Source organism: Pseudorca crassidens, chromosome 4 (assembly GCF_039906515.1).
Source record: "Pseudorca crassidens isolate mPseCra1 chromosome 4, mPseCra1.hap1, whole genome shotgun sequence".
Classification (NCBI taxonomy): domain Eukaryota; kingdom Metazoa; phylum Chordata; class Mammalia; order Artiodactyla; family Delphinidae; genus Pseudorca; species Pseudorca crassidens.
In genome coordinates, this window is record NC_090299.1 from 22281445 (window position 1) to 22293592 (window position 12148).

Genomic DNA, 12148 nt, shown 5'->3' on the forward strand with positions numbered 1-12148 from the left:
TTTCTTTTCCTTTTAAAGTTAGAACAGAAAGACCCTAAGAACACAGAACCCCAGCACATGGGCATTCCCTGTGACCTCACCTTTCAATTAGGATATGGTTACCAGGGTGACCAAGTTAATTACATATGGAATATCAGCAGCTGACTGCAGGTGGAAAGAGCTCAGGTCAGACCCAGGAGGGCTGGGAATCCAGGCTGACCCTCAGGTCTAATGAAGTTCAGGGGCCCAACCACAGGAATAAAGTAAGAAGTTAGTCACTTAAGGGATGGGTACTGGGGGCGATGAGAAGGGAAGCAGGACTGAAACCAGAATTCCATGTCATCAGAAAAAGAGATTTCTGATTAGTAACTCCAATCACTGGTGGAATTGTGTGGTTAATTAATATTTTAGTTATTTGAAAGCTTGAATATAAAGCAGTAACAGGAGAAAAAGGCAGAACCAGTTAATAGAGAATAGCAAATCAGAGTAATATCAAAAAGAAAAAAAATATGAGATGAAAAGAACTTTGGAATTAGAATCAGAAGGCATGACTTCCCACTGACTCTAAGACTAGTAAGTCATCTTAATTTCCTGAACCTCAGTTTATTAAACTATAAAATGATTGGGTTGAACTCAGACCTTACTGAATATTGAGTTGAATATCCATCTCTCTAAAATCCCTCCCAGCTTTAAACATTAAGGAATTAAAAACAGTCTTAGAACTGAAACCACAAGTTGTTTGTCCTGGTGCCCTGAGTAAGGAGAGAGAACAAATGTACTAATTCAAATTTAATGGTTTTACAGGAGCTACAAGCTAACGAAGTCATCACTTCCTATTTCCAAGTGACTCTACTCTCTCCTACATTGTGTCATGGCTGTGATATGAAAACTTTTTTTTTAATTGCTCTTACAAGTTGTACTGCTTCAACAAGGCAAAGCTTCCTAAACTCTATCAAATATTTCCATCATATTGAGAATATAAGAAACAAATTTAAAACCAAACTTTCATTGCAGATTTTCAAACCTGACCAGTGTTGAACTGGACGTGGGCAGGGCATCACAGCTTAACATCTTACAAAAGTAACATGCGGAAAGGGACCATTAGTCTTCACTACCCTGGAACAACATAAAATGCCTGCAAAACTCATGGAGCATTTCAGCAGAAGCATCATACTCATGTAAGTTTTTACTAATACCTAGGCATTTCATCACTAAAGGAATCTGTCAAGTAGCTTTCACTTTCTTGTACCCCAGAAGAAAGTGTGTTTTGAAAACAAAACACTGGTCTGGTTTTAGTTTGAACAAAGTGGTAGTGACACCAAACCTCGGGTTGTCTGAAGGTCTTTCTATTTAGCAGTGGGGGGTTGTGAGAAAGCAGCCGGATGGTCCTGATTTTTAAGTCTAGAGAGAGAGGTCAAGTTCCAGGTCCCACATAGGTCACCTTTCTTTCTCAGCTGTTTCTCACAGTACAGTGAGCTAAACGTTGGGTGCTTACACATGTAGCGATCCTTATTTTGGGGTGGGATCAGTCATCCTACTTCACAGACAACGAATATGTAGACATTCGTTGAAGGAATACACAGAAATCTAGCAATCCTAGCTTCAGTGAAGACACGTCTTCCCATACTTTTCAGTTGGGACATCCTTTCCTCCCTTTTTGCGCCGCGCTGACAGCTGCCTTGGGAGTTCCTTCCTCTCTAGTGCATCGCACGAGTACGTCATCAAGTTGCCCGTGTACACGTGCCAGATTCACCTTTAGACTGTAATCTCTTCGAGATCCAGGAAGCGTGTACCTTCCGGTATCGGCAGTGCAGTGCCTGAAATATCCTAGTTACTCAAGTAATATGTAATGAATGAACAGCCGAATCTGCAACCTGTTGAATGAAAGAATGAATGAACCCTCAATACAAACTCCCTCCTTCCTACGGGGCTGCACGGTGAAAATGTTGCTCTGATTCAGCAACAGCATTAAAATCTTTGACCTGTTGGAGGGAAAGGAACAGGCAAACAAGACGGACAGGAAGGGGCAAAAAGACAAAAAAAAGGGAGGACGCGCGGCCAATACGCGTGCCGCGCTGGGTGGCGGGCGCCGCCGCAGGCCCCGCCCTGCCGGCGTTTGTGCGCGTGCGCCGGCTGGAGCGCGGCCGCTGGTCAGAGCCCGGGCGCCGGGGGCGCGCAGCCGGGAGAGTGTTTGACGTGGCAGTTCCCAGCCCAGCTGCAACTCCGCGAGCGAAGCCACCCTGTGGGGACACCGGCCCGAGGCGAGGCACGGCGGGAGAAGCGGCCGCCGCGGGACCTGGGTCACCGGGGGCAACCGGCACTGGGAGCAGAGCGCAGGCTCTCGGAAGCCCGGCGGCGTGCGGGAGCCGACCAGGTAATGCCTCGCCCAGCCTAGCTGCGCTCCGGCGGGACCCTCCCCAGGCACAGCTGGAGTGGGGTGCGGTGCCCGGACGGGGGTCGGGGGTGGGCAGAGGCTGGATGCTCACCTGTGGCAGGGCAGCGGAGGAGACCTCCTACTTTGCTCCTTTAGCCCCTTCGTGCAGTTTAATAATTGGGGGTGGGGTGGGTGGGCGTGGGCATTTTTTACCCGCCCCCATCTTTGTGTCTGGGGATGCTGGAACTAACTCCCTGATTACGGCCCTCAGTAGCCACCGTATTCCAGCGTCGCTGCCAGTGGTTTTCTGATCTCCGTATCAACTTAATTTCCCCTTCTTTGGAGGAAGGGAATGTTGTGAATTCTCATGGTAATATTGGCAGCTGTATCTTCAAGCTTCGGGACAGCCTGATAGTGAAACTGATTTGTCCAAATCTGAACTTGGCCCAGGGGCAGATTCCATCTTGGCTGGAATGGTCGAGTGACAGCGGACTGGGGGTTGTCCTGGGCTTGAAGCTCCCCAGATTTTGAGCCTCGGTCTGCTCGTGGCAAGTGGCTTTCTGCCATGTTGCCTCTTGAAGCTGAGTCAGGTTTCTGTAACTTGGGGCTCCGTGTGAGGAAGTTTGACGTGGCAAACTGGATTGCGTGGGGAAGCAAATTCCTGCCAGGACCAGTTAAGAGGGACCCGACTGCTTCCTGCTCTTTGGAGTGAACATCCCTGCCTTTCCTTTCTGTCACTCAGCAACAGGCTGCTACGTAGGTGTGTTCCTGCTGACTTCCTAAATGCGCTTGGTTGGATGAGCTTGACCAAAGCTCAGGCTGCCACGTCTCTCTCCGCTAAGTGGGAGGAGGGAAAATATATTGTCAGTAACACAGTGGACCAGCAGGCCTATCTCTCCTTTCTTTAGAGCTCCTTTTCCAAGGAGAAGAAAGTGATCTTATAATATTTTTACTTCGTTGCTTTAATTTTGGAGTCTTAGAGTTTAATACGAAAACGAAACCAAATGAAGAATGCAGTTTCCTGGATATAGATTTCAGACCTTAGCAGGTTGCACTGAACTTTTAGCGTAAAAGGTAGCATCATAAAATAACAAAAGGAAGAATATTCCTATGCTGGGTGAAAAAACTGGAGAGAAATCATAGAATCATTGTTTTATATCTGGAGAGGCTTTTAGAAGCTTTATTTTGTAAGAGGGACCTGATGCCCAGAGAGGTTCTTCAGCTTATTCCGTGTCACACAGCCAAGTATTGGCAGATTTGTAGTGTAAATCCACTTCTCTTGCCAGGATTCAGAGCTTTTTCTATTATAAATTTTTTTTAAGAATAGTTCTATGAAATGTCTCTTATTTATGAAACTTGGAGAAAATGACAAATTTAAAACAAATTGATGTTTGGGTTCTGAGTAGAATCAAGATAGATCTGTTGTATTTGTGAGTTGTGTGTGTATGTGCCTAAACACATATGCAATTGGACTTTTTTCCTTAGTTTCTTAAATATATGTGCATATGTTCTTAGAGGTATGATATTTAAATCAGAAAGAAAGTCTGTCATCTTTGACCGAGAAACCACTGACAACTCTCAAATAGTTGTAGGCTGCCACCTGGCTTCATCAATATATGACTCATAAAGTCAGTCCATTATCACCTTACCTTCTGCTATATTTGTTGGACTTTTGATTTCTCTTTATCTTAACTGCCTGGTTAAAATGACTAATTAGGATAGCACTAAACTGACACAAGTCAAAACATCTGATTGCAGACTACTGGCAGTTCTGCTGGTCAGTCGATTGAATGACAAGGTGATTATTGCCAGTGACAAGCTCTGTGCTGTAATGGGGCTGTGGAAACCAAAGGCACCAAAATAGTAGATACGTTTATGAGAGACTGTGAAACAGTTTAGTCTTACAATGAAAAAGTGGTTGGCAGCTGTTATTCAGGATTTCATGCCTGAGTATTTGCCTAGGGCTATAGAAGTGAGTTGCTGAGTTCCACAGAGCTATGGTTAGAGCCTTTTTAGGGGGTAATGATATGATGTATGATATGAAGCTGTCTCATGCACCTGATAATTGTACCTTTCCTCAAACCATCAAAAACATTTATTAACAGTGTTTATATTTTTAATAATGTTAAGTGACTCAAACCCTCTTGTTAACAATTTCTTTTTTCTGTTGCAGGGTTCTTTTATAGAACTGTTCCTTGGAATGATATTTTCATAATGAGTCAACAAGGCTATGTGGCTACACCTCCTTATTCTCAGTCCCAGCCTGGAATAGGCCTTTCTCCACCGCATTATGGGCACTATGGGGACCCATCTCACACAGGTTCTCCACCAGGTAAAGTGCATTATTTTGACCCATGTGTGATTATCGAATCTCAGCCTCAGAGACATAAGATGTTCTGAAAGAGCTTTGGAAGAGTTGAATGGTCATGGCTTGAGATTATAGGATTATTTGGAAAAGCCTACCTCATTAGTTTGGTTATTGCATGGACCAGAATGAGTTTGTTTGAAAACAAAGACACTTGCTGAGTGTTTTGTTTTTACTGTTAGACTTGCTCTTGCTATTAATCAGTGGTGTGAGGTTATTGTAAACACTAAAAAACCCCACAAATTATGTATGTGTGTATATATATATATATATACACACACACACACTATATACTAAATATATGTATATTAAATATATACATATGTTGATATTGGAAAAATATCATTAGATTTGTATGCAGAAGATTACTCAGTGATGATAATCACAAGAAAAACATGGCCTTGTTTTGAAATCATTATTGAATAATATTGGTTGCCTTAAAATATGGTACCCAGCAGGGAATCTTGGCTTTGGAGCAGAGGTGGGAGAAAAAGGAGTAATGGAGTGGGATTGCTATTGCTCTGATGGCAGTTGACACGATGAAGTCACCTCCTGTTATCAAGGGGCTGCTCTGAGGGACCAAGTTTCAGTCAGAAGTGAGGCTAATACGAGCTTGTTTCAGTTCTGATGATCCTAGATTCCCGAAAAATATTTGTGTAAGACAGTTCTTGGGACTTCTGAGGGAATTCTGAGGAATTCAGTTCAAATCCTTGGTGGAAATGGGCTGTGTATAAATCAATGAGTGTCTCTTGGGGTTCACTAAGACTGACTCAGGTGTGTAGGATCCAGGCTGTGCTGAGTAGCATGTATGGGTGCAGAGTCAGCCAGGGGTGAGGAAAGCCTCTAGGGAGGCTTGGTGGTAGCAGCCATGCACAGTTTGCTGTAGAAGATGCTGTGAGACTGTGAATTTCCTGTGAGAAGTCACTCTGATGACTTAGTCTGCCCATAATTTTTAAAAACCTCCAAATGAGGCATCCTCCTCTTGTCCAGGACCAGTCCTCCCCATGACATTTCTAGGTCTGGATCCTGTAGGAACCATTTAACCCATCTTTCTCTGGTTTCTTTCTGTCTGGTGGGTCATTCCCGCTCAGCATTTATATATAATGATAATTATAAATTTCTCTTTGCATGCTTTCCATGTATCAAAAGCTGGTCCTAAAAGATTTACGTGGATTATTTTCTTTAATCCTCATGCAGTGCTACTCAGGACGTTATTAGCCCTATTTTGCAGCTAAGAAAACTGAATGTCTGGTATACAATGATTTATCCAAGGTCACAGAGCTGGTGGTGTAGCCAAGATTCATGCCCCGGTCCCTCAAGAAAACAAACAACAAACTCCAATACACACCTAAGTATAACATTCAGTATTATTCACTTTTCCTACCTGTCTTCACAGCCATCTTCTTAAACAAGTACTCACTTCACTCACTCACTCTCCATCCTTGCCTTGCAGCCCCTCCATGGCTCAGTGTGGTCTCTGCTCCATAGCTTGGGCCCCATCCACCCTTCCCCTTCTCCCACCGGGGTCGTTGGTGGCCTCCTATTACCAAATGCAGTAGACGCTCTCCTGTCCTCTTTTGAATTTGATACCGTTTATTGCTCTTGTTTGTACAAAACTCTTTTCTCCTTTGGTTTCAGTGACACTATCCTTTTGTTATTTTTCTTGGTGGGTTTCTGGACATCTTCTAAGGAGTTCCCACCCCTCTACATGACCCGTAAGCAGTGCTGTTTTTCCTTCTTTCTTCTGTCTCCACCCCTCTTTTCCTCTCACTCTAGATTTTTTCCCTTAACCGTATCGTTCCAGATAAAGTACTAGTCTCTCAGATCTATTTCTCCAGTTCACATGTCTCTCCTAAACTCCAAATCCGTATTTTCAATTGCCCACCTGTTTACATAGGTATATCAAACTCATCGTGTCCAAAATAATTCCGTATTTTTTTTATAAAACCTATTTTTTTCTGATATTCTGTATCTCACCCGGCATCTATCATTCATTCAGCTACCCAAATTAGAAAGTTTCACTGTTTAAAAAAAAATCTCTTCCTTTTACCTTCTCTAATCCAAATTCTTCTGGGGTAATCGTAAGTGTCTTTTCTACCTATTTCCTTTTTATCCTGTTGTCACTATTCTTGTTCCAGCCATCCACCTCTCACCTGGATTACTAACATGGTCTCTTAACCCTCTCTGCCTTTCTCCAAACATTCAGCCCTGTGCTGGAGGGACTCTTATAGCCTGCAAATCTAATTCTGACTTTCTTTTGCTTCAGACCTTTCCGGGACCACCAGAAAGCCAACCTGTGCCTCTATGTTCTTCCTCCCAGCAGGGCGTACCTCACACTCCTCCTTCAGACTCAGTTCACCTGTGGTGCTTGCAGGCATTTCTGACCATTGTTCCTCCTCAAGCTATTTGTAAATCCTCTTCTCCTGTGTTCTCTAACACCTGTGCAGCCTCTCTACAATTTACCATACTGTGTATAATAGATGTGCCTGAGCAGAGAAGGTCTTCATTCAATGTATGTTCGACGAATGAGTGAATGACCAGCTGCTGCATTCATCAGCAAAACACTCAGGTGTTTACCAATAATAAAAAAAAACTGTCTTTGTTGGATTAAATCCTTCACGCTTTAATTTAAACCTCTTTCTCCTTATTCAATTCTCAGATGGATACCAGGCTCTCTGACTCTGTATACGTACCTTTCTGTAAATTATGGTGTCTTTGTTTAATGATTTAAGGAGGTCACTAAATTACCCTAGCCTCTATTTCTCTGTGCTGAATGACCTTAGATCTCTTAGTCTTTGGTCATCACGTGCCTTCTTTTCTAGCCTTTTGGTGATCCTTTTGTTATTTTTTGTGTGTGTGTGACAGACACAGGCAACTTAGCTGTGGTTCCTTGAAATATCTATTTTACTGTAGATCTGGCCAGTGCTAAGTCTTGGTTTGAATTTCTTAGATACCATATTGCCATTTGTGCCTGTTGTGTAATGCTAGTGCTATATAATAACAACTATAACAGATTTATTGAGTGAGCAAAATACTTGTGGAGATACGACAATGAATAAAATGAACCTAATCTCTGTCCTTATAGTACTTACTTGTCTGGCAGGACATGCATTAAGGAAATTGACAATGACAGTGCGGGGGAAGCACCATCTTGAGGAGGTAGAGGTGGGCTGGAAGCACACAGTGGGTGCACCTAACCAAGGCTTACAGGTGAAGGGAGTCTTCCTGGAAGGAAAGACCTGAAGGATGAGTGAGAGTTGGCCAGGTAGGGAGGCAGCTTGCTGGGGCTGGGGAGGTGCCACTTTTGAGGACCTGCAAGAGGTTTACCATGGCTGAGGTGTAGAGTGTGAGCAGTGAGAGGTGCCTGAAGTGGAAAGTGGGGCCACTAAGGCTTTATTTAGGCTTTATTCTAAGGGCTGTGGGGTGCTGCTGAAGCATTGTAGGCTGGGAAGGGTCACGATCCCATGTATATTTTTCAGTTACACTCCACATTAGGAAGAGTGTGGAGAAAGAATCAGAGTGGGCACACTGCTTTCTGGAGCAAGGTTTCTTGTCCTCAGCACTGGTGACATTTGGGGCCAGCTAGTTCTTTGTTGTGGGAGGCTGTGCTGTGCATTGTAGGGCCTTTAGCAGCGTCCGTGGCTTCTGCCCGTTAGTATTAGATACCGGTTCTCCCTCTCCTCCCCCAGCCCCCGGCCCCAAGCCCTGGCAACCAAAAGCCCTAGACATTGCCTGTTGTCCCTTCAGGTGCAACATCGCCCTTGGTTGAGGACCACTGGTCTGGAAGCTGAGGGGCAAGAACTGTTGATGTCCTGGAACTGAGGCTGGGGGCTCTGGGGGTGGTGAGGCTTCTGATAAATAGTGAGCTTATGTAGGTACAGCACCAGGCACAGTGCCTCGGGAACAGTAGTCATTACAGTTCTGCCCATATAATAGGGAGTTTATCTTTGTTTATTTTAGATAAACTTTTTTTAACAAATGGTTTTTAATTTTGGTTTTAGTTTGTCAGATCCAGGGCCAAATCCAAGATGTGCTTTTCTGCGATGTTGTTTTGGTCGGGGTTCTTTTGCCAATAACAGAAGCCAGTCTAGCAGAAAGAGATGTGTAAAAGGGTATCAGGAAGCTAAGAGAATATTAGAGAGTCAGAGAACCAGGCTTGGGACTCTGCGGTCCATAGAGTGCACACCCTACATGGGGCTATTCCGTCAGCAGCCACTGCCTGTCTAACCTGGAGCCACCATCTCTGCCCCCTGGCCAGGGTCTCCCAAAGGTGTTTGGCTTTGCTGAATTTAGAGCACATGGCAGCCCAGTTTATAAGGGAGTCTAGGAAATGGAGATTGCATCTTTCCAGCTCAGGACCATACAGAAAGGCAAGCCAGAAAGGAATTGGAATTGGTATTGAATAAGCTGGTCTATAAAATCTGTCACTGCATTAAAGACCAGTTTATGATTTTAGATATTTTTCTTTGAGCATAAGCATAGTTAGATCTTTCTCTTGGTATGGTTTTGCTTTCCTATTAAAATTCTCATACTGCTCTGTAAAGAACCTGATTTTTCTTTATCTCTGATCACTTATGAAAATGCCAGTGATGTGGCCAGGCAAAGACTATGACTTTGCAGATAACAGTGATACTGACTTCCCTTTGCCCTGAGTATAGAGTCCAAATGGCACCCAGGACTTTGCAGTCTGACCCCAGCCAACCTGGACAACCTCTGCTCCAGCCACTTTCCCCACCATCTGTTCATACCACACCTTTTGCCAGTCCCTGATCACACCACGCTGTCTCAGGTCTTTACTTGAGCTTTGCCTTCTGCCTGGAATCCCCTATCCTGTCTCTGTACTAAGATAACTCCTGCCTGTCCTTCAAGATTCAGCTCAAGTAGTCCTTCCTCTTTGAACTTTTCTTGATTCCCCTAGGAAGAGTTAGGTAGTCCCTCTGCACATTACAACACTCGTCACAGGGCACTGTAATTGTTTACATGGTTATCTCTTCCCCAAGAGCTCTTAGTGCCTCGGAGGCACATTGAATGTATGTTGAACAAGAATGAGTTTGAATCATTGCTATACAGTTAATTTCCAAAAATAAAAGGGATTGACATGTACACACTACTATATTTAAAATAGATAACCAACGAGGACCTACTGTATAGCACAGGGAACTCTGCTCAATATTATGTAACAACCTAAATGGGAAAAGAATTTGAAAAAGAATAGATTCATGTATACGTATAATTGAATCACTTTGCTGTACACCTGAAGCTAACACAGCATTGTTAATCAACTGTACTCCAATATAAAATAAAAAGTTAAAAAAATAAAAATAAAAGGGGAAGAACATTTTAGTAAGATTGGTGTATGACATTTCTGCTTGAGTAAGAACTGTGTTTTGTTTTGTTTTGTTTTGGTTCTGTTTTTAGAAGCAAGTTAATATGTGCATCTCATGTACACATGACATGAGTAACTCCGAGGACAGTTTTTTGATTTTCTAGACATATATATGAGGGTTGTTGATGAAATTGCTGTTTACCTACTTATTTAAGAAACGAGAATATCTTTAGTTTCTTGTAGTGCATGTGATTGTTTACTGCTTTAGTGCTAGTATTGTAGATTTTCTACTTTTGTCCAAAATAATGTTTTAAAAATGAAAATACTAGTGTGCATATAATTATGGTATATATGTCTTGTTAGAATATAAATCCTTGAAAAAAAGGGCAAGGGATATGGCCAGGGAGAGAAACTAAGATTTCTTGAGAGATTACCTTGATTTATCGGGCATTGTTCTGGATGCTTTTATACCCATCGCCTGATTTAATTCTCAGAACAGTCCACAGAGACAGGGGACATTATTGCCATGGTACAGTGTTAAAAGCTTAGGTTTCGAAAGAACAACGTATCTTGTCAGGGTCACAGGTGTTTAATGGTAGGGGAGGAATACAAACTCCAGTCTGTGTGACTGCAAGTCTCATGTTTTTCTAACTTTGCTGGATTTGGGGTTTAAACTCTATGTAAAAATAAGAGTAATATTTGTTGTTTTTGTTCTTGGTATATGGAAAATGGCTAAATATACTGTGACTGTAAAGGTAATATAAAATTTTTCTTAAGTTTGAGGAATCCTGTTTTAAGAAAAGAAACCTTTGTAAAAGTTTCAATAATATTATTCACGAATACTGCCACCTCACTGGTTATATTTCATCCTGCATTACCCGGGCATCTGAGAGCATGCGCTCCAAAGAATTGGCCAAAAAGTTCATTCAGTTTTAAGTAGAAATATATATGAGGGTTGTTTCTCATATATAGAAATATATATAGAAATATATATATATTTCTACTCATATATATATATGAGTAGAAATGAAAGGCACATTTTTCGTTTCACCAAGAACTTTATTGAACAATATATTCATTAACGTATTCATTAACCGAACGAACTTTTTGGCAAACCCAGTGTGACAATGTAAGAAATTCTTTCGGGGCTACTGCAAGGTCATCCAGTCACTTCCCTTACTGTCTGAGCGAATAAACTTTCTAGAAGAAGATAAAAGCAGAAAGGAGATGTTGAGTATGAAATACCATCATGAGGTCAAATGGAGGAGTGCACAGAAGCCAGCCAGGAGGTCACTGGTGGTGGTGCCAGAGAGGAAAATGGGGTCAAAAGTAAATTGAATGGTAGAAAACAAACTTATGGTTACCAGGGGTAAGGGAGGGAGGGATAAATTGGGAGATTGGGATTGACATATACATGCTACTACATATAAAACAGATAACTAATAAGGACCTACTGTATAGCACAGGGAGCTCTACTCAATATTCTATAATGGCCTATATGGGAAAAGAATCTAAAAAAGAGTGGATATATGTATATATGTAACAGATTCACTGCTGTACAGCAGAAACTAACACAACATTGTAAACCAACTATACTCCAATAAAAATTAAAAAAAAAAAAAAGTAAATTTAATGGCCTGGAGCAAAAACAAGCAGGATGGAAGTAGAGAGAGCAAATAGAAGAAATATACTTCTTCTCTTTTTTTTTCCTTTTAAAAGACTGAAAGAGGTGTCGCAAGTAATCTAGTCTAAGCCTCTCCTTTTGCAGTAAGGGAAAACTGAGGTCCACAAAGATAAACTTCTTTCCCAGAGCCATCCATCTGCTAGTAAGTGGCCAGATGGGGCGTCGAACTGCTCTAACCCAAGCTCAATGATTTTTCTCCTCTTCCATGATTTCTCTAGAAGAAGGAGAGAAAAATGTCTGAGAATGGTTTTAAAGAGAAACCTTTAAAGATCTCTATTGGAGAAGAGCTGCTTATAAATTAAAATGCCGGCACTGCCAAGAGCATCTCTTAATCACGTGTGATTCTGTATTTTGTGGGGTTTTTTGTTTTTTTTGTTTTTGTTTGTTTGTTTTTCGGTACACGGGCCTCTCACTGTTGTG

The 12148-nt window shown here is 42.2% G+C and overlaps 1 protein-coding gene across 2 annotated transcripts in view; it reads left to right on the forward strand.

The window, feature by feature from the left end:
• The first annotated feature begins 2199 nt into the window (after nt 1-2199).
• SEC24D (SEC24 homolog D, COPII coat complex component) overlaps nt 2200-12148 on the forward strand; it is a 111212-nt gene continuing 101263 nt past the window's right edge. For both annotated transcript variants that reach the window (XM_067735192.1, XM_067735193.1), the window contains exons 1-2: nt 2200-2353; nt 4527-4685. In XM_067735192.1, coding sequence (XP_067591293.1) covers nt 4568-4685 — 118 coding nt within the window. In that variant the 5' untranslated portion in view covers nt 2200-2353; nt 4527-4567. The remainder of the gene's footprint in view (nt 2354-4526; nt 4686-12148) is intronic.